At 54.6% G+C, this 27,599-nt stretch overlaps 1 protein-coding gene across 1 annotated transcript in view; it reads left to right on the top strand.

The window, feature by feature from the left end:
• Window positions 1–26,939, top strand: part of LOC116937560 (guanine nucleotide-binding protein G(s) subunit alpha) — a 70,715-nt gene extending 43,776 nt beyond the window's left edge. Inside the window, exons 3-12 of the mRNA XM_076054967.1 lie at window positions 6,702–6,756; window positions 7,987–8,106; window positions 9,184–9,281; window positions 11,686–11,740; window positions 13,131–13,204; window positions 13,663–13,721; window positions 18,134–18,254; window positions 22,517–22,647; window positions 23,439–23,506; window positions 24,766–26,939. Of these exons, the coding sequence (XP_075911082.1) occupies window positions 6,702–6,756; window positions 7,987–8,106; window positions 9,184–9,281; window positions 11,686–11,740; window positions 13,131–13,204; window positions 13,663–13,721; window positions 18,134–18,254; window positions 22,517–22,647; window positions 23,439–23,506; window positions 24,766–24,912 (928 nt within the window). The 3' untranslated portion in view covers window positions 24,913–26,939. The remainder of the gene's footprint in view (window positions 1–6,701; window positions 6,757–7,986; window positions 8,107–9,183; window positions 9,282–11,685; window positions 11,741–13,130; window positions 13,205–13,662; window positions 13,722–18,133; window positions 18,255–22,516; window positions 22,648–23,438; window positions 23,507–24,765) is intronic.
• Window positions 26,940–27,599: the final 660 nt, after the last annotated feature.

The raw sequence follows: 27,599 nt of genomic DNA, 5'->3' as shown, positions 1-27,599 counted from the left end.
GAGGCTGTTGTGTAAGTGTGTGTAGGCTGTGTGTGTGCTGTAGTGAGGCTGTTGTGTAAGTGTGTGTGCTGTAGTGAGGCTGTTGTGTAAGTGTGTGTGCTGTAGTGAGGCTGTTGTGTAAGTGTGTGTGCTGTAGTGAGGCTGTTGTGTAAGTGTGTGTAGGCTGTGTGTGTGCTGCAGTGAGACTGTTGTGTAAGTGTGTGTGCTGTAGTGAGGCTGTTGTGTAAGTGTGTGTAGGCTGTGTGTGTGCTGTAGTGAGGCTGTTGTGTAAGTGTGTGTGCTGCAGTGAGGCTGTTGTGTAAGTGTGTGTGCTGTAGTGAGGCTGTTGTGTAAGTGTGTGTGCTGTAGTGAGGCTGTTGTGTAAGTGTGTAGGCTGTGTGTGTGCTGTAGTGAGGCTGTTGTGTAAGTGTGTGTAGGCCGTGTATGTGCTGCAGTGAGGCTGTTGTGTAAGTGTGTGTGCTGTAGTGAGGCTGTTGTGTAAGTGTGTGTGCTGTAGTGAGGCTGTTGTGTACGTGTGTAGGCTGTGTGTGTGCTGTAGTGAGGCTGTTGTGTAAGTGTGTGTGCTGTAGTGAGGCTGTTGTGTAAGTGTGTAGGCTGTGTGTGTGCTGTAGTGAGGCTGTTGTGTAAGTGTGTGTAGGCTGTGTGTGTGCTGTAGTGAGGCTGTTGTGTAAGTGTGTGTGCTGTAGTGAGGCTGTTGTGTAAGTGTGTGTAGGCTGTGTGTGTGCTGTAGTGAGGCTGTTGTGTAAGTGTGTGTGCTGTAGTGAGGCTGTTGTGTAAGTGTGTGTAGGCTGTGTGTGTGCTGTAGTGAGGCTGTTGTGTAAGTGTGTGTGCTGTAGTGAGGCTGTTGTGTAAGTGTGTGTAGGCTGTGTGTGTGCTGTAGTGAGGCTGTGTGTGTAGGCTGTGTGTGTGCTGTAGTGAGGCTGTTGTGTAAGTGTGTGTGCTGCAGTGAGGCTGTTGTGTAAGTGTGTGTGCTGTAGTGAGGCTGTTGTGTACGTGTGTAGGCTGTGTGTGTGCTGTAGTGAGGCTGTTGTGTAAGTGTGTGTAGGCTGTGTGTGTGCTGTAGTGAGGCTGTTGTGTGTGTGTGTAGGCTGTGTGTGTGCTGTAGTGAGGCTGTGTGTGTAGGCTGTGTGTGTGCTGTAGTGAGGCTGTTGTGTAAGTGTGTGTGCTGTAGTGAGGCTGTTGTGTAAGTGTGTGTAGGCTGTGTGTGTGCTGTAGTGAGGCTGTGTGTGTAGGCTGTGTGTGTGCTGTAGTGAGGCTGTTGTGTAAGTGTGTGTGTAGGCATCCCCTGCTGCCTCTTGTGTTCGCGCTCTGGACGCTTCACATCCCCCACCGCACACAAGCAACGGGAGGGGCAGGGCGGTGTGAGCCTCCCGATTGGCCCTGCCCATCAACGTGATCTTGACAATCGCCGCGTTTGATTGGCCGAGCTGCGGGGCACATCCAGCGTGGTGCAGGGAGCACGCATCCTCTCTACGCAGCGCCATGCCGAGAGCCCCCCTGTATGAAGGGGACCCCCCCCCCCCCCAGACTAAGCACCTCGAGACTGGGGAACGTCTTGACACCTGAACGGGGGGTGGTGGGGGAGGGGGGTGAACCTTGGAACCCTGATAGAGGGATACTGATCTAGCTAGCCGTAGACCCCTTCAAGGGGTACCCGGAGAGCCTCAACAGGGGGGACATTAAGCCCCCCCCCCCTTGAGGGGGGATCCTGATATCTCCCAAAAGGGGGACCCTCAGATCCCCTTATACAGAGGACCATGAGACTCCCTAAGGGGAACCCTGAGACTCCCTAAGGGGGACCCTGAGACACCCTAAGGGGGACCCTGAGACCCCCTAAGGCGGAACCTGAGACTCTCTAAGGGGGACCCTGAGACTCTCTAAGGGGGACCCTGAGACTCTCTAAGGGGGACCCTGAGACCCCCTAATGGGGGACCCTGAGACACCCTAAGGGGACCCTGAGACTCCCTAAGGGGGACCCTGAGACACCCTAAGGGGGACCCTGAGACACCCTAAGGGGGACCCTGAGACTCTCTAAGGGGACCCTGAGACACCCTAAGGGGACCCTGAGACACCCTAAGGGGGACCCTGAGACACCCTAAGGGGGACCCTGAGACCCCCGGGGGGACCCTGAGACTGCCTAAGGGGGACCCTGAGACCCCCGGGGGGACTGGCCACCCTGAGACAAGTTCTCGGAAGCTGAGCAGCTCTGAGCCTTGGCCCCACTGTGGGCGAGCGGGCGGACGAGCGGGAGGGCGGGCGGGAGGGCGAGCGGGAGGGCGAGCGGGAGGGCGAGCGGGCGGGTGGGCGAGCGGGAGGGAGGGCGAGCGAGCGGGCGGGCGCCGTGCACGGCAGGGCGCCAGCAGGCCGCCGCGTTGCCTGCGGCGGAGAGAGAGAGAGAGGGGGGGCGGCGTGGGTCAGTGCTGTGACTTCTCTGCGGTGCCGAGTAAACGTCGCCGCTTGGGGAGACAAAGGCGGCTGGGGCGGGGGGGGGGGCGCGGTGCACCACGTGGTAGTGCTGGCCAACCTCGACGTTTTGCCGCCGCCGAGTGGCGGTGACGTCATCGCGGCGCTTTGTGCCAGGCTGGGTGCGCTTTGAGGCCGTCAACGTGGAGCGTCGAAGGCTAGGGGCAGTAGGTCACGGGACAGGCCCAGCGGGTGCCATGGGTTGACTGCTGTGCCAGGCTAGGTGCACGAGGAGGTCACGGAGCAGACCCAGGTGCCAAGGGTTGACTGCTGTGCCAGGCTAGGTGCATGAAGAGGTCACGGGACAGATCCAGGTGCCGTGGGTTGACTGCTGTGCCAGGCTAGGTGCAGGAGGAGGTCACGGAACAGACCCAGGTGCCATGTGACTGCTGTGCCAGGCTAGGTGCAGGAAGTCACGGAACAGACCCAGGTGCCAAGGGTTGACTGCTGTGCCAGGCTAGGTGCATGAGGAGGTCACGGGACAGACCCTGCAGGTGCTATGGGTTGACTGCTGTGCCAGGCTAGCTGCAGGAAGTCACGGGACAGACCCTGCAGGTGCTATGGGTTGACTGCTGTGCCAGGCTAGGTGCAGGAGGAGGTCACGGAACAGACCCAGGTGCCATGTGACTGCTGTGCCAGGCTAGGTGCAGGCAAAGGAGGTCACGGGACGGATCCAGGTGCCAGGGTTGACTGCTGTGCCAGGCTAGGTGCAGGAAGTCACGGAACAGACCCAGGTGCCAGGGTTGACTGCTGTGCCAGGCTAGGTGCAGGAAGTCACGGAACAGACCCAGGTGCCAAGGGTTGACTGCTGTGCCAGGCTAGGTGCAGGTGGTCACGGGGACACGAGGTTACTCCGTGTCCACGTGCGAGCTCTCTTCTTGATCCATGCGGGGGTTTAATTTTTGAATTTTTGTTTAACGCATTCCCCCGTAAACCCCCCCCCCCCCCCCGTGAACGATGATCAGGAGGCCGCCTGCAAAGTCGCACGGCCGACGTAGGGATGTGTGCGTGCGTCTGACGCGGTGTGCGCCGCTCTCGCTGTCGGTATTGAGACAGGACGGTGCGAGTCTCGCGTGTGTGTGTGTGTGTGACTCTACGGCACGGTCGCTGCGTCTTTATTACCACGGTGCAGTTTTTTCCCATTGGTACTGTCTTGCAGGCCTACAGTCTCACACAGACCCGTAGGCCCTCGCAGAAACCCATAGACTCTCAACATGAACCTGTAAACGTGCACAGCAGAGACCCATGGACTCATCACACAGAGGCCCATAGACTCGTCACACAGAGACCCATAGACTCGTAACATAAACCTGTAAACGTGCACAGCAGAGACCCATGGTCTCATCACACAGAGGCCCATAGACTCGTCACACAGAGACCCATAGACTCATCACACAGAGACACATATACTCACCACACAGAGACCAATAGACTCACACAGAGACCCATAGACTCGCATCACACAGAGACCCATAGACTCACATCACACAGAGACCCATAGACTCGCATCACACAGAGACCCATAGACTCACATCACACAGAGACCCATAGACTTACATTACACAGAGACCCATAGACTTACATCACACAGAGACCCATAGACTTACATTACACAGAGACCCATAGACTCACATCACACAGAGACCCATAGACTCGTCACACAGAGACCCATAGACTCGCATCACACAGAGACCCATAGACTCGCATCACACAGAGACCCATAGACTCACATCACACAGAGACCCATAGACTCGTCACACAGAGACCCATAGACTCGTCACACAGAGACCCATAGACTCACATCACACAGAGACCCATAGACTCACATCACACAGAGACCCATTGACTCGTCACACAGAGACCCATAGACTCGTCACACAGAGACCCATAGACTCGCATCACACAGAGACCCATAGACTCGCATCACACAGAGACCCATAGACTCATCACACAGAGACACATAGACTCATTACACAGAGACCCATAGACTCATCACACAGAGACCCATAGACTCATCACACAGAGACCCATAGACTCGTCACACAGAGACCCATTGACTCATCACACAGAGACCCATAGACACATCACACAGAGACCCATAGACACATCACACAGAGACCCATAGACTCGTCACACAGAGACCCATAGACTCACATCACACAGAGACCCATAAACATATTTTTTTTTACATGTTATGCTTCGTCTTGGCTCTAATTATCCACGGCAAACTCACGTTGGCTGTAAATCACCACGGCCCCCTTACGTTGTGAGCAAGCTTCGGGGCCACTTCCAGGAGTCGTGGAGTTCTTACATTATACTAGTACGGTACATTTCATGAAAGCGTGTTTAAATTTTTTTTAACATTACTTATTATTATTTGACCAGGTGTAGCGCGCCCCACTGAGGCCGGCTGTCACCAACGATAGCAGCCCGGCGAAGCGGCTGATATCGCCATCGCGTGGACATTCATAGCAGCAGCCAAAACGTTGGCGCCGTTTCTCGGGAGGCCCGCAGAGATGCGCGTGCTGGTAGAGTCGAGACGCCAACTTTGAAAAAAAAAACACGCTTTTTAAATCGGTGTCCACGTCCCCGTCGGTGGTGGTTGTTGTTGTTGTGCAAATGAAGGAGTGTTCATTGGGCACCCCCACCCGCTAATGTGCAAAGGGGGGGCCTTCATAAAGAATTCAACCGTAATGAGAAAAGACGAGAAAAATCTAATAAGTAATATTTTTAAGAAACTTTTTTTTTTAAATCACGCTTTTTTAAAATGTACCGTACGAGCAATGGAAGAACCCCACCACGACTCCAGGGAGTGGCCCCGAAGCTTGCCAGTAACGTAAGGGGACCCGTGGTGATTTACAGCCAACGTGAGTTTACCGTGGACAGTTAGAGCCAAGACGAAGCATAACATGTAAAAAAAATAATGTTTAAAAAATATTTGTTTTTATTTTTAATGATATAATATGGTATCGTCATCAGTGTGACATAAGTATATACCAAGTGTGCAGTCGATAGCACATTGGGAATTGGGTAAAAATTTACTGAAAAGATGTGGAGCAAATAACAACAACAGACAGTTAATAGAAAGCGTGTAAAAATAATGTTTCAAAATATTATATTTTGTATTTTTAATGATATAATATGGTATCGTCATCAGTGTGACAGAAGTATATACCAAGTTTGCTGTCAATACCACATTGGGAAGTGGGTTAAAATTGAGTTACAAGATGTAGAGCAAATAACAACAACAGACAGTGAGTTAATAGAAAGCGTGTAAAAATAATGTTTAAAAATATATTTTTAATGATTGACTATAGTATCGTCATGAGTATGACATACGTATACCAAGTTTGCTGTCGATACCACATTGGGAAGTGGTGTAAAATTGAGTCACAAGATTTGAGGACACAACAACAACAACAACAGACAGAATAGTGAGTTAATAAAAAGCGTGTAACTAAACTATTTTAATTTTACCAGGTAAAGCCCGCGTGTAATTTTTTTTTTAAAGTGACCTCGCTATTGCAAACGATAGCAGCGCAACGAAGTGGCTTGTCATCCCCACCGCGTGGAAATTTATAGCAGCAGCCAAACGCTCTTAAACGCGTGACGCTGATTCTCAATGTGGAGGGGTAAATCCCGGAGGACCCGGAGTAAAATTCCACCCGACTAACACGGGGAGAGAGAGCGAGACGGACGTTCGTACTCCAGATATGCAGCGGCAGCAGGCATCGTCAGGGTCGGGATCGAACCCACGACCTCCTGCGTACCAGGCGAGGTAGTCAACATCTCCTGGCCACCGTGATGATGATGATGAGAAAGAGAGACGCAGACTTCAAATATACAGCAGCAGCAGGCATCGTAAGGTTCGGGATCGAACCCACGGCCTCCTGTAGACCAGGCGAGGTAGTGAACATCTCCTGGCCACCGTAGTGGCGGGGCAGGCTCCACTGGATCCCAACAGTCGGAGGCCCAGCGGTGTAGCCCAACGCCCCCGCACCCACCGTGGATGTAGATATTATGGAACTAGTTCGGAGAGGCTTTCCGGTGACGTGTCATCTGCAGACGCTTGAACATTTTTATTTATTTAAGATTTAAAAATTTTGGGGGGCAACGTCCCCCCGTCCCCTCCCCTCCTCCACCGGCTCTCGCCCTCCCATTGTCGTCGCGTGCGTGCGTGTCCACTCTCCGCGGTCTGACTCTGCGCCCCCCCCACCCCCCCATCACGTCTCCCACAGCGAGAAGAAGCAGAAGATTCAAGACATCAAGAAGAACATCCGGGACGCCATTGTGGTGAGCTCGCTACTCCCTTCCTCCACCGCCGTAGTTTTGTTTTGGTTCATCATCATCATCAACGCGCCGTCGCTCCACGATGGCCGGCGCCGAAACCGTGCCACGGGACGTCCGCACGCGTGGCCTCATCCCGGGGGAGCCTCGGTACCAATACAAAGTTAATTCACTTTCAGTACAGTAATAGGTTTTACCCCTTTTAACCGGCACAAAAACTGACGCCTTAATTCAAGGCATCGTGTTTGCAATAACCACAACACAAGCGGTCAAAATGCAAACAAAAAGAGACAACTCTGATAATAATGATGATGGCACTGTCCTTGAATTTGATTGGTCCACACCCGAGACGGCTTTTCTTAGAGCCCTTAGTCTCTCCACTGGTGTTGGACCAGAAGACGCCAAAAGGCGTACAACTCAAAAACAGCGCACCATCAGAGTATTGAGGGCTCGGGGTGAGCATTTACATTATGAGACCTCCTTTGCCAGTAACAAGATATAGGAATAGGTTTTACCCTTTTAACCAGCACAAAAAACTGACACCTTTATTTAAGGCATCGTGTTTGCAATAATCACAACACAAGCAGTCAAAATGCAAACAAAAAGAGAACTCTGATAATAATGATATTTGGCACTGTCCTTGAATTTGATTGGTCCACACCCGAGACAGTTTTTCTTAGAGCCCTTAGTCTCCACAGGTGTTGGACCAGTTAAAAGGGTAAAACCTATAACTATATCTTGTTGCAGGCAAAGGAGGTCTCGTAATGTAAATGCTCACCCCGAGCCCTCGATACTCTGATAGTGCGCTGTTTTTGAGTTGTACGCCTTTTGGCGTCTTCTGGTCCAACACCAGTGGAGACTAAGGGCTCTAAGAAAAGCCGTCACGGGTGTGGACCAATCAAATTCAAGGACAGTGCCATCATCATTATTATCAGAGTTGTCTCTTTTGTTTGCATTTTGACTGCTTGTGTTGTGGTTATCGCAGACACGATGCCTTGAATAAAGGTGTCAGTTTTTGTGCCAGTTAAAAAGGGTAAAAACCTATTACTATACCTTGTTACTGGCAAAGGAGGTCTCATAATGTCAATTGACTTTGGTTTGTCACGAACGGTGGACTTTGTAGGCGCCACTGCTGCTCACTGCTGCTCACTGCTGCTCGCTCGCAACACTTGCCCCCCCAAACGGCCTTGTTAAAGGCTACAACACGCCTGGCGGCGTGTCCGTGTCTGCGTGCAGGCCATCACGGGAGCCATGTGCACCCTCACCCCGCCCGTGCCTCTCGCGAACCCCGCCAACCATCTGCGGGTGGAGTACGTCCAGAACGTGGCAGTGCAGCCCGACTTCGACTTCCCGGTGGTACGGACTCTCGCTCGCGCGCGCTCGCACACGCTCGCACGCACGTGTACTCACTCGCGCACACACACACACACGCGCATGTACTCACTCGCGCACACACACACGTGCATGTACTCACTCGCGCACACACACACACACGCTCGCACACACATGTACTCACACACACACACACACTCGCACGCATGTACTCACTCGCGCACACACACACTCGCACGCACATGTACTCACACACTCGCGCGCACGCTCGCACACGCTCGCATACGCTCGCACGCACATGTACTCACACACACACTCGCACGCACACACACTCGCACGCACATGTACTCACTCGCGCACACACACACACTCGCATGCGCATGTACTCACTCGCGCACACACACACTCGCACGCACGCTTGTGCACACTCGCTCACACACACACGCTTGCACGCACATGTACTCACTCGCGCACACACACACACACACTCGCACGCGCATGTACTCACTCACACACACACTTGCACACACACTTGTGCACACTCGCTCACACACACACACACACTCGCACGCAAATGTACTCGCTTACACACACACTCGCACGCACGCTTGTGCACAATCGCACACACACTCGCACGCACATGTACTCACTCGCTCACACACACACACACGCACGCATGCTTGTGCACAATCGCACGCACACACACGCACGCACGCTTGTGCACAATCGCACGCGTGTACAAAGACAAAGATCACCCCCCCCTCCCCCCCCGTATAGCCTGCACAGACTGTTGGGGCAAGTGCCTGTTGTGAAGCGCCTATGAAGGCCAGTAACGGCACACGAGCGGGTGGGTGGCCAGCACCGCGCCCGGCCGCCTTTGTCTTCCCCAGTGGCGACGTTTACCACGCACCGCACCAGGTGCTCGCTTGAGGCGGAGTCGAGGGGAGGCCCACGACCGGCTCAAATAACCGTCGGTGGCGTTGGCCGCGAATTGAACGGCAATCGAACTCCGGCCGCCGAGTTCGTAGCGCGGCGCGCTAACCGCTGCACCACCGCTCCCTCTCCTGTCACCCCCCACCCCGTGTGTGCGTGCGGGAGCAGGAGTTCTACCAGCACGCCAAGGCGCTGTGGCAGGATGAAGGCGTGCGGGCCTGCTACGAGCGCTCCAACGAGTACCAGCTCATCGACTGTGCACAGTAGTGAGTGTGCCCTCTCGCTCGCGCACGCTCGCTCGCGCTCTCGCTCGCAAACCTCGCTCTCACTCGCTCACACTCGCGCACTCTCGCTCGCATTCACGCCCGCTCTCACTCGCTCACACTTGGATTAACACCCGCTCTCACTCACGCACACTCGCTCTCACTCACGCACACTCGCTCTCGCTCGGATTCACACTCGCTCACACTCGCTCTCACTCGCGCACACTCGCTCTCACTCGCTCTCACTCGCTCACACTCGCTCTCGCTCGCATTAACACCCGCTCACACTCGCTCACACTCGCTCTCACTCACGCACACACGCTCTCACTCACGCACACTCGCTCTCGCTCGCATTCACACCCGCTCACACTCGCTCACACTCGCTCTCACTCGCGCACACTCGCTCTCACTCGCTCTCACTCGCTCACACTCGGATTAACACCCGCTCTCACTCACGCACACTCGCTCTCACTCACGCACACTCGCTGTCGCTCGGAATTCACACCCGCTCACGCCCGCTCTCACTCGCGCTCTCACTCGCTCGCCCTCGCATTCGCTCGCACGCCGATTCGCACGCCCGCTCGCACGCTCATTGACACGTCGCGTGCCCTCGCACACACGCGCTCACACGCTCGCACACGAAGATAAGGATCCGCCGTATAGCCCGTTCAGACCTTGGGAGCAAGTGCTGTTAGCGAGCAGCACCTATGGAGGCCGGAACGGCACACGAGGGGGTGGGGGTGGCCAGCACCACGCCAGGCCGCTTTCGCCTCCCCCAGTGGCGACGTTTACCACCACACCGCACCAGGTTACTCATTTGAGGTTGAGTCGACCTGGGGGGAGGCCCGGGACCGGTTCAGATAATCGCCGCTGGTGTTGGATGACAGTGAGCGGGGATCGAACTCGAGGTCACCGGATTCGTAGCGCAGCGTAGCTAACCGCTACATTACTCCTCACCGCTCGCTCAGTCACTCGCTCAGTCACTCGCTCAGTCACTCGCTCAGGCACTCGCTCAGTCACTCGCTCAGTCACTTGCTCAGTCACTCGCTCGCACTCGCTCAGTCACTCGCTCAGTCACTCGCTCGCACTCGCTCAGTCACTCGCTCGGTCACTCGCTCGGTCACTCGCTCAGTCACTCGCTCAGTCACTCGCTCAGTCACTCGCACTCCGTGCTACGAACCCGGCAGACACCCGAATTCGATTCCCGCTCACGGCCAACATCGGCGATGATCATCTGTTGCGGCCGAGGGAGGCTTGCGTTGCCGTGCTGTGGGAGGATTGTGTCGGGCGAGGTTCAGTTCAGTTTTAATTGATTAGGTATCGAGCACTTTGAATCGGGTGCTACAGCAACAGACAAAAGCACGAACAGGAAACATCTTCATCATGAGGCCTCCTTTGCCAGTACCAAAATATCCCAATAGGGGTTTTTTTCCCCCCCTTTTTTTCTGTCAACGAAACCGACACCTTTTTTTTGCGAGGAATCACGTTAACGTTAACCCACAATACTTGCAGTCAAATGCAAACAGAAAAACAATCCTCTGATCATTTATGCATTGTCCTCGAAACTGATTGGTCCAGTTTAACACGTAGGCTTTCGCGACCAACGTTATTCACAATGAAGAGTTTTTTTTTTGGGTTGGATCGCGTTATTTATGAATGTGTCGTGACCCTCCACCACCCGATTGGTCCACACCAGAGACAGCTTTTCTTAGAGCCTCGTCTCAAGCGGTGTTCGACCAGATGACGCCAAAAGGCGCCCAGTTCGGATTTACTGTGTTTTTATTTTAGCGCAAGTATTATATTGTGGTCAATGTTAACATGATTCCTTGCAAAGGGTGTCCGTTTTGTTGCCAGAAAAAAGGGGGAAAACCCCTATTAGTAAGAATCATCTTAAAGTGATTACGTGCGCAGCAGCAAAAGTCCAGGGGAAAAAAACGGGAAGGTCTTCCAGAAAAAGCACCGTGTATCAACAGCTGTGTGCAGAAAATCCCAGGTTGCCGTGAAGTGGTGTGCGTAGGTGTGTGTTGGAGTGAGGGTGGTGTTGGTGTGGTTGGTGGGGGTGCGATGGGGTGTGTGTTGGAGTGAGGGTTGTGGTTTTCACACCTGATGATGATGATGATTGCTTGTGCTGCAGTCGAAACGTCGTGAGAATTTAATTGTTTTTTATTTTTATTATTTTATTGTTTCCCCTTCGACGTGGCGGTGACCTTACCGAAAGAACCAAGAATATGAATCCCTGCAGTCGTGAAAACTTTCAGTCAAAATGAATGGTTTAGTTGACTGTTGAGGATTTGTTGATCCGTATTGTGCAACGGTGTAGCGAGGCTCGCTTGCTGGGCTGGTGTGTCAGGGATGGGCTTGTTGACGCTGCGTGTGTGTGTGTGCGTGTGTGTCGTGCGTGTGTCAGTTTCCTCGACAGAATTGACATCGTGAAGCAGTCAGACTACACCCCGACAGACCAGGTCAGCTGTTCCACCGCACAGCCTATAACACCACACTGCCCCTCCGCATCAACACGGAGAAGAACACGTGGGAAGCTCGTGGCCTCATTGGCAGAAGGGGCCTGGGTTCGATTCGTGTCTCTGGCACCTTCATGTGAGGAGTTTGTGTGATCTCACCCCCTGTTCTACAGCGTGAGTGAGTGGAGTTTGTGTGATCTCTCCCCCTGTTCTACAGAGTGAGTGAGTGGAGTTAGTGTGATCTCCCCCTGTTCTACAGAGTGAGAGTGAGTGGAGTTTGTGTGATCTCCTCCCTGTTCTACAGAGTGAGTGAGTGGAGTTTGTGTAATCTCCCCCTGTTCTACAGAGTGAGTGAGTGGAGTTTGTGTGATCTCCCCCCTGTTCTACAGAGTGAGTGAGTGGAGTTTGTGTGATCTCTCCCCCTGTTCTACAGAGTGAGTGAGTGGAGTTTGTGTGATCTCCCCCCTGTTCTACAGAGTGAGTGAGTGGAGTTTGTGTGATCTCTCCCCCTGTTCTACAGAGTGAGTGAGTGGAGTTTGTGTGATCTCCCCCTGTTCTACAGAGTGAGTGAGTGGAGTTTGTGTGATCTCCCCCTGTTCTACAGAGTGAGAGTGAGTGGAGTTTGTGTGATCTCCCCCTGTTCTGCAGAGTGAGTGGAGTTTGTGTGATCTCTCCCTGTTCTACAGAGTGAGTGGAGTTTGTGTGATCTCCCCCTGTTCTACAGAGTGAGTGAGTGGAGTTTGTGTGTTCTCACCCCTGTTCTACATAGTGAGTGGAGTTTTTGTGATCTCCCCCTGTTCTACAGTGAGTGAGTGGAGTTTGTGTGATCTCCCCCTGTTCTACAGAGTGAGTGAGTGGAGTTTGTGTGTTCTCCTCCTGTTCTACAGAGTGAGTGAGTGGAGTTTGTGTGTTCTCCCCCTGTTCTACAGAGTGAGAGTGAGTGGAGTTTGTGTGTTCTCCCCCTGTTCTACAGAGTGAGTGAGTGGAGTTTGTGTGATCTCCCCCTGTTCTACAGAGTGAGTGGAGTTTGTGTGGTCTCCCCCTGTTCTACAGAGTGAGTGGGGTTTGGGTGATCTCCCCCCTGTTCTACAGAGTGCGTGAGTGGAGATTGTGTGATCTCCCCCTGTTCTACAGAGTGAGTGGAGTTTGTGTGATCTCCCCCTGTTCTACAGAGTGAGTGGAGTTTGTGTGGTCTCCCCCTGTTCTACAGAGTGAGTGGAGTTTGGGTGATCTCCCCCCTGTTCTACAGAGTGCGTGAGTGGAGTTTGTGTGTTCTCCCCCTGTTCTGCTGAGTGAGTGGTGATGATGATGATGGCGGTGATGAAGATCATGATGATGATGGTGGTGGTGATCAGCCGGTAACCATGGTAACAGTGGCGTCTGTGGCTGCCAGGACCTCCTGCGGTGCCGAGTGCTCACCTCGGGGATCTTTGAGACGAGATTTCAGGTGGACAAAGTGAACTTCCAGTGAGTGCAGCACGGTAGCCGATGCATCATCAGCAGCAGCTGCATCACCATAATCATCATTGCGGCATCATCATCGTCATCATCATTGTCATCGTCATCATTGTCATCATCGTCGTCATCGTCGTCATTGTCATCATTGTCAACATCGTCAATCAGCAGTATCACCATCATTATTGCGGCATCGTCGTCATCGTCATCATCAATAGCAGCATCATTGCGACAGCAGCAGCAGCATCATCAGCAGGATCACCAACAACGTCGCGTGTGCTCGCTGGGTGAGCATGTCGTGAGCGTTGTGACTGCTGGGTCAGCGTGTGGTGAGTGTCGAGTGAGTGTGGTGAGCGGGTGGTGAACGCCTGGTGAACGCCTGGTGAACGCGTGGTGAACGCGTGGTGAACGTGTGGTGAAATCACCGGTCTCACCCCCCACCACCCTCCCCCCCCTCCCGTGTGGTGCAGCATGTTCGATGTCGGGGGTCAGCGCGACGAGAGGAGAAAGTGGATCCAGTGCTTTAACGGTGAGTGGCGAAAGTTATTGGGTGGGTGTGCGAGTGATTGGGTGGATGAGTGGGTGGCTGATGGGTGGGTGGGTGAGTTGGTGGGTGGGTGAGTGGTTGGGTGGTTGGCTGGATGCTTGGGTGGTTGGCTGGGTGGGTGGGTGGGTGGCTGGGTGGTTGGCTGGGTGGCTGGGTGGGTGGTTGGGTGAATGATTGGGTGTGGGTGAATGATTGGGTGTGTGGGGGTGGGTGTGTGTGTGGGTGGATGTGGGTGGGTGACTGATTGGGTGGGTGTGTGTGTAGGTGTGTGTGTGATTGTGTGTGTGGGTGTGTGAGTGATTGTGTGTGTGTGTGGGTGCGTGAGTGGTTGTGTGTGTGGGTGCGTGAGTGATTGTGTGTTGCTCAACCACGTTATGTATGCTGATGATTTGGTAATAGCTGCTCAGATTTGGTAATAGCTGCTCAGTCAGAGGAGGAGTTGGAGACGCTGCTGCTGAGACTGGAGCGTGCCACTAAGAGGTGGGGCCTTGCCATCAGCCCCACCAAAACTAAGCACCTGCCTGGGTATTTTGTACCATCAGACACTCCACCCCCACAACTCCCAATCGGTGATGGGGCAGTTGTGGAGAGAGCGGAGAGTTTCCCATACCTGGGCAGTGTGCTTATGACTGGCTCCAGTTTAACAGCAGAGGTCTCACTCCGAATCAGTCGAGCGGCAATATCTTTTCATCGGTTGCGTAACGCTGTGTGGAAGCTACCTGGTCTGTCGCTCCGCACTAAGCTTCAGGTCATCTCGGCCACGGTCATTCCCTCCCTTCTCTACGCTTGCGAAACGTGGACCCCCCTAATGGAACATCTTCGCCGGTTGGAAACATTTAGGCTGGCCTGCCTACGATCCATCCTGGGTTTAACCAGACTGGATTGTGTGAGGAGCTCACAAATCCTTGAAAGATCTGGGCAGGGTCCCATCGGTGAGCTCCTCCGGCATGCAAGGCTGCGATGGCTGGGTCATGTAGCCCGCATGCCTAGCCACCGCATGCCGAAACAGCTTTTATTTGGCCGGATTGAGGGGTCTAAGCGGGCGCGGCACGGGCTAGAGAAGAGATGGAGTGATGTGGTACAGGAGGACGTGGAGCTGAGTGGACTTGCCGATGACTGGTACCAGCGGTGTCAAGATCGGCCTCTGTGGAGGAGGCTCGTGAAGGATGCTACTGGGCAGTTGGAGGCAGTCGCCCTCCAACAACAACGGAGGGCGGAGGAGCGACGCTCAGAACAACGAGCGGAGCGCCGGGTGGCTAAAGCACAGCAGGTTGGCACAGTAGGGGGCACAGGTGGTGCATCAGCCAGTCATCTGAGTCAGTCGACCCGTGGCACCTGGGTCTGCCCCGTGACCTCCTGCCAGCGGGCGTTCGACACTTCACGTGGCCTCAGGGTGCACATAGCCTGGCACAAGCGTCGTGGTGACGTCACCGCCACTTAGTGGCGAATGGCGGTTGTTGTTGTGTGTGTGGGTGTGCGAGTGATTGTGTGGGTGCGTGAGTGAGTGATTGTGTGTGTGGGTGCGTGAGTGATTGTGTGTGTGGGTGTGTGAGTGATTGTGTGTGTGGGTGTGTGAGTGATTGTGTGTGGGTGCGTGAGTGATTGTGTGTGTGGGTGCGTGAGTGATTGTGTGTGTGGGTGCGTGAGTGATTGTGTGTGTGGGTGCGTGAGTGATTGTGTGTGTGGGTGCGTGAGTGATTGTGTGTGTGGGTGCGTGAGTGATTGTGTGTGTGGGTGCGTGAGTGATTGTGTGTGTGGGTGGATGAGGGGATGTGTGTATCAGTGGGGAGTGATGGCGTAGTGGCTGATGCCGCGCTGCAGACCCGGCTATCACCCGAGTTGGATTCCTGCTCACGGCCAACACCGGTTACGATTATTTAAACTGGTCCTGGATCCTCCCATATGTTGACTCGGCCTGAAATAAGTACAGGTAGTCACCGACTTACGATGGAGATGCATTACGACGACCCCATCGTAAGTCGAAGATGGCCCTAGCCTACCCAGGAGTCTTAAAGAATGGTGATAATTTCACATAACAGAGCAATTTACAGTACCGTACTGTATAAACTATATACTGTATGTATTTATTAATTACAATACTGTATTGCACAGTAAATTTTAAAGTATAAAAAAAACAAGGTAAATTCTTAGCATTCCTATATGAACTGCAATTTCATAGAAAGTTTTTTTTTTCAGGAAACAATCCTATCTGCTATAAAAACTTTACACATGAATTGAACGTACGTATCGTATATCGTATCGTGGTAAACCTGAAATGAAATCGCTAAAGCTATGTATCATACATGCATTGAACGTATCGTAACGTGTATCATATTCTACCGTACTCACCACAAGACTCTGTCCGTCGTCTGCACACTTGAACGATGTTAGGTTGTTGCCGGCTACATTAACTTAGTTGTCGATTTAAAGCTTTCGCGACTGCAGGGATTCATCTTCTCGGTTCTTTCGGTCAAGTCACCACCACGTAGAATGGAAATAAAATAATAAAAATAAAACATAATAAAATTCTCACGACGTTTCGGCCACAACACAAGTAGCCTTTTATTATGTTTTATTATTAGAATTTTATTATGTTTTATTTTTATTATTTTATTTCCGTTCTACGTGACTTTACCGAAAGAACCAAGAAGATTAACTTAGTTGTCGCAAGAGGAGGGTGGCGATGATTAAGTTGCAGTATCGTACCTTGTAGTACGCTGCTGCGTTTGCCTGCCGCGCGAAATTAAAAATATTTAACAATTTTGTCATGTCGCTATCGTAACATCGTAAGTCGGACCATCCTATGTCGGGGACTACCTGCACCTGGTGCGATGTGTAAACATCGCCACTAGGGGGAGACGATGTGTAAACATCACAACTAGGGGGAGACGATGTGTAAACATCACCACTAGAGTGAGACGATGTGTAAACATCGCCACTAGGGGGAGACGATGTGTAAACATCGCCACTAGGGGGAGACGATGTGTAAACATCGCCACTAGGGGGAGCCGATGTGTAAATTCTAGATTTAAAGCTTTCGTGACTGCTAGGATCCATACTCTTTGGTTCTATTGGGTAAAGTCACGTAGGTAAAAAATAAAATAACAAAAATCACGACGTTTCGACCACAACACAAATTTCAATGGTACAGTATATTTTTCAAGTAGTGGTACCCCAAACTTTCGCTGCTCTTATAAATTCCCTTTTCACACCATCAATAGGTAAACTCCCCCCCCCGCGCCAAACTGCAAGTCCACCGGCACGTACACCACCTCTTTTCTAAAATCGGCCAATCAAATGCAATTTTTATGCTAATTTCTTTGTCAGGACACCTTGTTTGCTCGCACACAGTTTAAAGGTCCGTGGTCTGAGCGTGGTTGTTTCGCTAAATTCTCCTGTTTGATGAGTACTAGGTTCCTCGGTGAATGTCTATGCTCTGACTTTAACATAGCTATTTCTATGACCAGTTACAAGCTAATCACTCAGCTATTTCAATGCTAAATTCTATGCTAATTCCTTTGTCAAGGGGTGCCTCTGCGGATGTGTATACTTTAACTTAGCTATTTCAAAGAGCCATTTCAATGCTAAATTCTATGCCAATTCCTTTGTCAAGGCGCTTTGTTCTCACACAGCTTAAAGGTCGTGATCTGAGCGTGGCTTTTTTCACTCCAGCGCTGTCCTCCAGACAGTCTGGTCCCTTCACCTGATGAAGGCCGCTTGTGTTGTGGCCGAATCGTCGTGATTTTTGTTATTTTATTTTTTACCCACGTGACTTTACCCAATAGAACCAAAGAGTACGATGTGTAAACACCACCACTAAGGGGAGACGATGTGTAAACATCACCACTAGGCGGAGACAATGGCGGCCAGTCGTGGTCCTGATCACTCAACCCTCTCGTGTGCCATGCCGGCCTTCACAGATCCTCGCTTAACAGCGCTTGCCTCAACAGTCTGTTAAGGCTACACGGGGGACCTTTGTACGCGTGTGCACGCGCGTAAAAGGGGTGTGCGTGTGTTCATGTGTGCGTGGGGAGCAGTAGTGTGGCGGATAGTGTGCTGCGAATCGGCAACCCGGGTTTGATTCCCGCTCACGGCCACCAACGACGGTGACGATTATCGGAACCGGTCCTGGGGCCTCCCCTAGGTCGACTCGGCCTCAAATGCATGCCCGGTGCATTAGTAAACGTCGCCACGGCTGGGATACAAATGGGGCCGGGGCTTGAGCGGTACTGGTGACTCCACTTCACGTGCCACCGTGCCGGCCTTGCTAGTGGTGGGCGCTGCCACTCGCGACTAACAACACTTGCCCCAGCAGTCTTTTAAAGGATACACCGGTGGGGGGGGCTTTAGTAGTTTTTGTTGTTGTTGTTGCCGTTGCCACCGCACCACACCAGATGTGACGGCCATCATCTTCGTGGTGGCCTGCAGCAGCTACAACATGGTCCTGCGCGAAGACAACTCCACAAACCGCCTCAAGGAGGCCATCAACCTGTTCAAGAGCATCTGGAACAACCGGTAACTTGGCCGCCCGGTGGTGGGGGAGGGGTGGGGGGCAGGGGGGGGGGTGGAGGGGGGGATGGCACCGCAGATTAACGTGGTTGGTTACATTCGGTGCGAAAGAAGTTCCGAAAACATACACAGACTCATCACACACAGAGACCCATAGACTCACCACACAGAGACCCATAGACTCATCACACAGAGACCCATAGACTGACCACACAGAGACCCATAGACTCACCACACAGAGACCCACAGACTGACCACACAGAGACCCATAGACTCACCACACAGAGACCCACAGACTCATCACACAGAGACACACAGACTCATCACACATAGACTCATAGACTCATCACACAGAGACCCATAGACTCATCACAGAGACCCATAGACTCACCAGACAGAGACCCATAGACTCACCACACAGAGACTCATAGACTGACCACACAGAGACCCATAGACTCACCACACAGAGACCCATAGACTCATCACACAGAGACACACAGACTCATCACACAGAGACCCATAGACTCACCACACAGAGACCCACAGACTGACCACACAGAGACCCATAGACTCACCACACAGAGACCCATAGACTCATCACACAGAGACACACAGACTCATCACACAGAGACCCATAGACTCATCACACAGAGACACACAGACTCATCACACATAGACTCATCACACAGAGACCCATAGACTCATCACACAGAGACCCATAGACTCACCAGACAGAGACCCATAGACTCACCACACAGAGACTCATAGACTCACCACACAGAGACCCATAGACTCATCACACAGAGACCCATAGACTCATCACACAGAGACCCATAGACTCACCACACCGAGACCCATAGACTCACCACACAGAGACCCATAGACTCGTCGCACAGAGACCCATAGACTCGTCACACAGAGACCCATAGACTCACCACACAGAGACCCATAGACTCACCACACAGAGACCCATAGACTCGTCACACAGACCCAGAGACTTGTCACACAGAGACCCATAGACTCGTCACACAGAGACCCAGAAACTCACACACAGAGACCCATAGACTCATACACAGAGACCCATAGACTCGTCACACAGACCCATAGACTCGTCACACAGAGACCCATAGACTCATCACACAGAGACCCATAGACTCATCACACAGAGACCCATAGACTCACCACACAGACCCATAGACTCACCACACAGAGACCCATAGACTCACCACACAGAGACCCATAGACTCACCACACAGAGACCCATAGACTCACCACACAGAGACCCAGAGACTCATCACACAGAGACCCATAGACTCATCACACAGAGACCCAGAGACTCATCACACAGAGACCCATAGACTCATCACACAGAGACCCATAGACTCACCACACAGAGACCCACAGACTCACTACACAGAGACCCACAGACTCACTACACAGAGACCCAGAGACTCATCACACAGAGACCCATAGACTCACCACACAGAGACCCATAGACTCACCACACAGAGACCCAGAGACTCATCACACAGAGACCCATAGACTCACCACACAGGGACCCATAGACTCACCACACAGAGACCCAGAGACTCATCACACAGAGACCCATAGACTCATTACACAGAGACCCACAGACTAACTACACAGAGACCCAGAGACTCGTCACACACAGACCCATAGACTCGTCACACAGAGACCCAGAGACTCATCACACACAGACCCATAGACTCATCACACAGAGACCCAGAGACTCATCACACAGAGACCCATAGACTCACCACACAGAGACCCATAGACTCACCACACAGAGACCCACAGACTCACCACACAGAGACCCAGAGACTCATCACACAGAGACCCATAGACTCACCACACAGAGACCCATAGACTCACCACACAGAGACCCATAGACTCACCACACAGAGACCCAGAGACTCATCACACAGAGACCCATAGACTCACCACACAGAGACCCATAGACTCACCACACAGAGACCCAGAGACTCATCACACAGAGACCCATAGACTCACTACACAGAGACCCACAGACTAACTACACAGAGACCCAGAGACTCGTCACACACAGACCCATAGACTCGTCACACAGAGACCCGTCACACACAGACCCATAGACTCATCACACACAGACCCACAGACTCGTCACACAGAGACCCAGAGACTCGTCACACAGACCCATAGACTCGTCACACAGACCCATAGACTCACATCACACACAGACCCACAGACTCGTCACACAGAGACCCAGAGACTTGTCACACAGAGACCCAGAGACTCACCACACAGAGATCCATAGACTCTTCACACACTGACCCATAGACTCACATCACACAGAGACCCAGAGACCCGTCACACACAGACCCATAGACTCATCACACACAGACCCATAGACTCGTTACACAGAGACCCAGAGACTCGTCACACAGACCCATAGACTCGTTACACAGAGACCCACAGACTCGTCACACACAGACCCATAGACTCGTCACACACAGACCCATAGACTCACATTACACAGAGACCCACAGACTCGTCACACAGAGACCCAGAGACTCGTCACACAGAGACCCAGAGACTCGTCACACAGAGACCCAGAGACTCGTCGCACACAGACCCATAGACTCACATCACACAGACACATAGACCCACCACACGGAGACCCAGAGACTCGTCACACAGACCCATAGACTCACATCACACAGAGACTCACAGACTCGTCACACAGAGACGCATAGACTCATCACACAGAGACCCATATACTCGTCACACAGAGACCCATAGACTCGTCACACACAGACCCATAGACTCGTCACACAGAGACACATAGACTCACCACACAGAGACCCATAGACTCACCACACAGAGACCCATAGACTCGTCACACACAGACCCATAGACTCGTCACACAGAAACCCATAGACTCGTCGCACACAGACCCATAGACTCGTTACACAGAGACCCATAGACTCGTCGCACACAGACCCATAGACTCGTTACACAGAGACCCAGAGACTCGTCACACAGACCCATAGACTCGTCACACAGACCCATAGACTCACATCACACACAGACCCACAGACTCGTCACACAGAGACCCATAGACTCAGATCACACAGAGACCCACAGACTCGTCACACAGAGACCCACAGACTCGTCACACAGAGACCCAGAGACTCGTCACACAGAGACCCAGAGACTCACTACACAGAGACCCATAGACTCGTCACACACAGACCCATAGACTCACATCACACAGAGACCCACAGACTCGTCACACAGAGACACATAGACTCGTCACACAGAGACGCAGAGACTCGTCACACACAGACCCATAGACTCGTCACACACAGACCCATAGACTCACATCACAGAGAGACCCACAGACTCACCACACAGAGACCCATAGACTCAACACACAGAGACCCATAGACTCATCACACAGAGACCCATAGACTCGTCACACAGAGACCCATAAACTCGTCACACAGAGACCCATAGAATCGCCACACAGAGACCCATAGACTCGCCACACAGAGACCCATAGACTCGCCACACAGAGACCCATAGAATCGTCACACAGAGACCCATAGACTCATCACACACAGACCCATAGACTCGTCACACAGAGACCCATAGACTCACCACACAGAGACACATAGACTCACCACACAGAGACCCATAGACTCGTGGCTGGTGGTGGTTGTGGTTGTTGTTGGTGGTGGTGCCCGGTGGTGGTTGTGGTTGTTGTTGATGGTGGTGGTGGTGGTGCCCGGTGGTGGTTGTGGTTGTTGTTGGTGGTGGTGCCCGGTGGTGGTTGTGGTTGTTGTTGGTGGTGGTGCCCGGTGGTGGTTGTGGTTGTTGTTGGTGGTGGTGCCTGGTGGTGGTTGTTGTTGGTGGTGGTGCCCGGTGGTTGTTGTTGGTGGTGGTGGTGGTGGTTGTGGTGGTGGTGGTTGTTGTTGGTGGTGGTGCCCGGTGGGGGTGGGGGTTGTGGTTGCCTGGTGGTGGTTGTGGTTGCCTGGTGTTGGTTGTGGTTGTTGTGGTTGTTGTTTTTGTTGTGCATGTTCACCGGTGGTGATGGCACGCTCGTCGTCGTTGTTGTCGTTGTTTTTCCCCGGTGGTGACAGCGCTATGCTTATTGTTGTTGTTGTTGCCTGGTGGTTGTTGTTGTTGTTGTTTCGGTTGTTCCCTGGCGGCGGCGGTGGTGGTTGTGGTTGTGGTTGTCTCCCAATGGTGACGGCGCTGCGCTGCAGGTGGCTGCGCACCATCTCCGTCATCCTCTTCCTCAACAAGCAGGACCTCCTCGCTGAGAAGGTGCTCGCCGGCAAGTCCAAGATCGAGGATTACTTCCCCGAATTCGCGCGCTACACCACGCCCGACGACGGTGGGGAGCGCGCCGCAACCGTCACCGCCGCCAGCGCCGCAGATAGCGCCTTCACCATCACCGTCACCGCCAATAGCTCCTTCACCAGCACCGTCACCGCCACCAGCGCCGCCGATAGCTCCTTCACCGTCACTGCCGCCAGCACCGCCGATAGCGCCTTCACCGTCACCGTCACCACCACCACTACCGCCGATAGCGCCTTCACCGTCACCGCCGCCAGCACCGCCAATAGCGCCTTCACCAGCATGGCTATAATCAACGTCACTGCCATTAGCAGCACCAATAGCACCGTCAACGTCACTAGCACCGGCAACCCTACGAAAACCGTCACCGACACCAGCACCGTCGTCGCCACCATTTGCACCGTCACCACCATTAGCACCGTCACCGCCGTCACCGCCGCCAGCACCGTCACCACCATTAGCACCGTCACCACCGCTAGCACCGTCACCACCATTAGCACTGCCACCACCGTCACCGCTGTCACTGCCGCTAGCACCGCCAGCACCGCCACCACCATTAGCACCGTCACCGCCGTCACCGCCGCTAGCACCGTCACCACCATTAGCACTGCCACCACCGTCACCGCCACCATTGGCACTGTCACCATCACTGCCATGTTGATGTCACTGACCTCTCTCCCTCTCTCTCCCTCTCTCTCCCTCTCTCTCTCCCTCTCTCTCTCCCTCTCTCTCTCTCCCTCTCTCTCTCCCTCTCTCCCTCTCTCTCTCCCTCTCTCTCTCCCTCTCTCTCTCCCTCTCCCGCTGTCTCCCTCTGCCCCTCTCGCTCAGCGATCCCCGAGCCAGGAGAAGACCCCAGGGTAACTCGAGCCAAGTATTTCATCCGCGACGAGTTCCTGGTAGGCAAGTGCATGAGATGGAGCGTGCGAGTGCGTGGATGAGCGTGGGAGTGCATGGGGGAGCGTGGGGGAGCGTGGGGGAACGTGGGAGTGCGTGGATGAGCATGGGAGTGCGTGGGAGTGCGTGGGGGAGCGTGGGGGAGCGTGGGGGAGCGTGAGAGAGCGTGGGGGAGCGTGGGGGAGCGTGGGAGTGCGTGGGAGAGCGTGGGGGAGCGTGAGAGTGCGTGGGGGAGCGTGGGAGTGCGTGGGGGAGCGTGGGAGTGCGTGGGGGAGCGTGGGGGTGCGTGGGGGAGCGTGGGGGAGCGTGGGAGTTCGTGGGGGGTACGTGGGGGGAGCGTGAGTGTGCGTGAATGAGTGTGAGTAAGCGTGCGTGAGCGAGCGAGCGTGCGTGAGCGTGTGTCTGTGTGCAGACTGCCTTACATGACATCGCCACTGTCTGGACCACAGAACGGTTCCGCAGGATTGAAAGGATGCGCTGGTGGTTCCCCCTCCTTTAAGAAGGGGTGGGCCGCATCGATTGCAACAACGACCGGGTGCATCGCCGTTCTCAGGGTGGGAAGGGTCCTGGCAAGGATTATTCAACGTCTCGCCCCCTTGCCAGGCACGCTGAGGAGAGGCTTGCAGAGCCCCCAATGTGGCTTCGGGCCAGGGAGGTCCTGCACGGATGCCATATTTACTGCCTGTGACTTGCAGCAGAGGTGTAGGGAATTCCAACATGACCTGCATCTCTGCTTTGTTGACCTGGCCAAGGCCTACGATACCATCAATGGGCCTGGGCACTGGGTTGTTTTTCGAGCTTTCGGGGAGTCCCTGATTCGGCTCACGATCATTAAGGACCTCCGTGATGGTGGGCGCGGGCTTGCCCACAAGCAAAAAGCTGCATGGCCGGGAGTCGGAGCCATTCCCTGTTCACCTTGGGGTGCGACACGGAATGTCCTCTGGCCCCCTCGCATTATTCAACATCTTCTTTGACCACTTGGTTCGAGAAGCATTCCACGGTTGTACCAAACGAATTCCCGTCCGGTACGGATACGCGACGGGAGGCTGATCAATGTCTGCGAGCCCTCCGAGTGAGTCTCCATTTGGAGGGGGGGGGGATGATCTCCGTGCGAGTTTTCTCTGCGAGCGAACGTCTACTTGACGAAGCCCCTCCCTCTTTGCGAGTCTCCACGCGGCTGTGCCGGGGTCTCTCTCCGCGAGTTTCCCGCTCCTTCACCACCGCGTGTCTCCACCGCCTCACCCCCCCCCCCCCAACGCAGAGAATCAGCACGGCGAGCGGGGACGGCCGCCACTACTGCTACCCCCACTTCACGTGCGCCGTCGACACGGAGAACATCCGTCGCGTCTTCAACGACTGCCGCGACATCATCCAGCGCATGCACCTGCGCCAATACGAGCTCTTGTGACGCGCCCCCCTCGCGCCCCCACTTGCGCCGCCCCCCCCCCCTTGCCCCCCCCCCTACCCCTCGCCCCCCCCCCGTCATCACCGCCGCCACCCAGAGAGAGCAGCCGCAGCCGTCCATCCGCACCCCCCCCCCCCCACCGTCTGGCTGTCTGAAAGACCCCCACCCCCCGATCTTGGCCGTCTTGAGGCCCTCCCACATCCCCTTACCCCCCCCGACCCCCTGACCCCCTGACCCCCATCCACCCGGCCATGCAACCAACACGACCTTCTCTCCACCGCCACCGCCAGCCGCAGCCAACGGGACGCGACGGGCGGCGGCGTTGGGCGGCGACCGGGGAGCCGTGCTCGCTGTCCGCGGTGCCGCCGGCGCAGGCGCCTCCGCCTGCACCCCCCCCCCGCGTCCGAGCCGCCGGGCCCCGGGGGGCCGCGGCGAAGTCGCCCGCCGGCGCGAACCTCCGAGGCGCGGCCCCAAGTTGAACTGCGAGCCGTGGTGCGGATTGGGGGGCACGGCGGGGGGCGGTGCGGCTGTGGGGGGGGGGTGGTGGGCGGTGGCTGTGCCCCGGTAGCCCTGGTGGCGATGGCGGCGACGCTGTAGCGACCGCGACAACCACGACAACCACAACAACTGCTGCTGTTGCTTGGCGATGCTGTAGCGACCGCGACTACAAGCACCGCCGCCGCTGTTGGTCGTGGCACTTACCGCGGTTGCCGTGGGCCTGCGCCGTTGCCGCCGCCGCCGGTGATGCTGCCGCTACCAACGATCGCCGCAACCGCTACCAGCCACCCTGGGTGGGTTTTGCCCGAGGTGGGGTGGGGGGTGGGTGCTGCTGTACCTTGACTGACAATGTTTTCGCCCTACCGGCTGTTTGCGTTGGTGGTGGTATGGTGATGACGAGATGATGGTAACCACCACCACCACCACGACGACGACCGTCACCGCCGTTTTTGTTTTGGCGAGGCTGCTGTGCCGGGTGTTGGTGGTGACGGTAATGATTGTGCCAGCTTTTTTGGTGGTATTGATGATTGGCGGTGGTGACGGTGACGGCGACGACGATGATGATGATGGGTGTGACGGTGATGGTGGTGACGGTGATCATGGTGGTGCCGGCTGTTGGCGATGATTATGGTGGGTGGTGATCGTGCCGGGCTGGTTTGGCAATGGTGGTGATGTCATCACTGCCACGACCACAACAACCTCCACCGCCGATAGGGATCTGGGTCAACGGGGGTGGTGGTGGTGGTGGAAGTGGGGGGCTGGGCGGCGACAGCTGTGGCATGCCCCCCCCCTCCCCCATCGGCTGCTGATTGGTGGTGGTGATGCTACTGGAGCAACCAACCACAACGACCGGGATCACAGCGGCAACAACAACCGCCGCCGTTCTGCTATTGGGGTGGTGGGTGGGGGGCTTGTTTTTTTGTTGTTTATTTTTGTTTATTTTCACACACTACCTTGACCCGGTGACGAGGAGTTGGTGGAGGAGGAGGTGGTGGCCTGCTCACCCGCTGGGTCGTCCACCCGGGGCAAGCGGGCGGGCGGTTTTAGCGGCGGCGAGTTCGCCGCTGGCGGACTCTGATCGACGGGTGGATGATCCGACCCGGGTCGCCACCGCCACCCACCGCAAGCGACACCCGTGGGAGATGAACTGAACTCTCTTTGCCGTGGAAGTATAAAAAGTTTGGGTGGGTAGGGGCTGGGGGGGGGTTACGGTTAGTAATCAACCACCACCGGCACCACCGGCACCGCAGGCAAGCGAGAATAAAAAAACGTTATCAGTATAATAATAACAATGACGGTGGCGATGGTGGCGATGATGAATGATGGTGATGGTGATATTGGATAAGTTAAGGTGTTTAGCTACAGATGCTGTATTTTGTATGCTTGCTGTACAGTGTGACGGAGTGGCGTTCTCAGCCATCGCCTCGGTCTCGCACGCACGCACACACGCACGCACACATACCCATGTGCGGACACGTACACCATGCGTACACACACACACGCTTAAACTCATTGGCTGGTGGCACAACGAACCCTGTGTCCCGATCGTTGCGTCGCTCGCTGTGTTATCCCCTGCGTCGCTTTCCCTCCATAACATGTCTCCCCCCCTCCGTTCCTCCCCTCTCCTCTTCCCTCGTCCTCCTCCTCCCAGCACCGACCACTTACACAAAGTCGCTCTCCACTGGCCCTCTTACAACGCTTTCCCATTGCACGGCCAAACGCCATTGAAGCCGAGTCGGGCCCCAGCGTGGCTCGCAGGAGCCAGCGAATGTTTTTCGACTGCGCAAGGCGGAGCCGCGCCAACGACGCCGTCGTGCTCGGCGAAGGAGCGGAGACGCGTTTCGGCCGACTCCGCCCTGGCCCTGCTTGGCCCCCCCAGACCCAGACGGCATCTTGTGCGAGCAGCAGCAGCAACAGCAGAGAATCGACCATGGTTCGGTTCCAACTCGGCTCGGCAAACCGCCCCAGTGGAAAAAAAACACCAACGTGTGTACCGTGCCATGGCCCCCATGAACTGGCTCTGTTCAGATGTGTCCAGTGGAAAAACACCAACGTGTGTAACCGTGCCAGGGCCCCCATGAACTGGCTCGGTTCAGATGTGTCCAGTGGAAAAACACCAACGTGTGTAACCGTGCCAGGGCCCCCATGAACTGGCTCGGTTCAGATGTGTTCAGTGGAAAAACACCACCTGT

The sequence above is a fragment of the Petromyzon marinus genome, chromosome 69 (genome assembly GCF_048934315.1).
Source record: "Petromyzon marinus isolate PM22_M1 ecotype Great Lakes invasive population chromosome 69, UKy_Petmar_22M1.pri1.0, whole genome shotgun sequence".
Classification (NCBI taxonomy): domain Eukaryota; kingdom Metazoa; phylum Chordata; class Hyperoartia; order Petromyzontiformes; family Petromyzontidae; genus Petromyzon; species Petromyzon marinus.
This window is presented reverse-complemented; position numbering and strand designations above follow the sequence as displayed.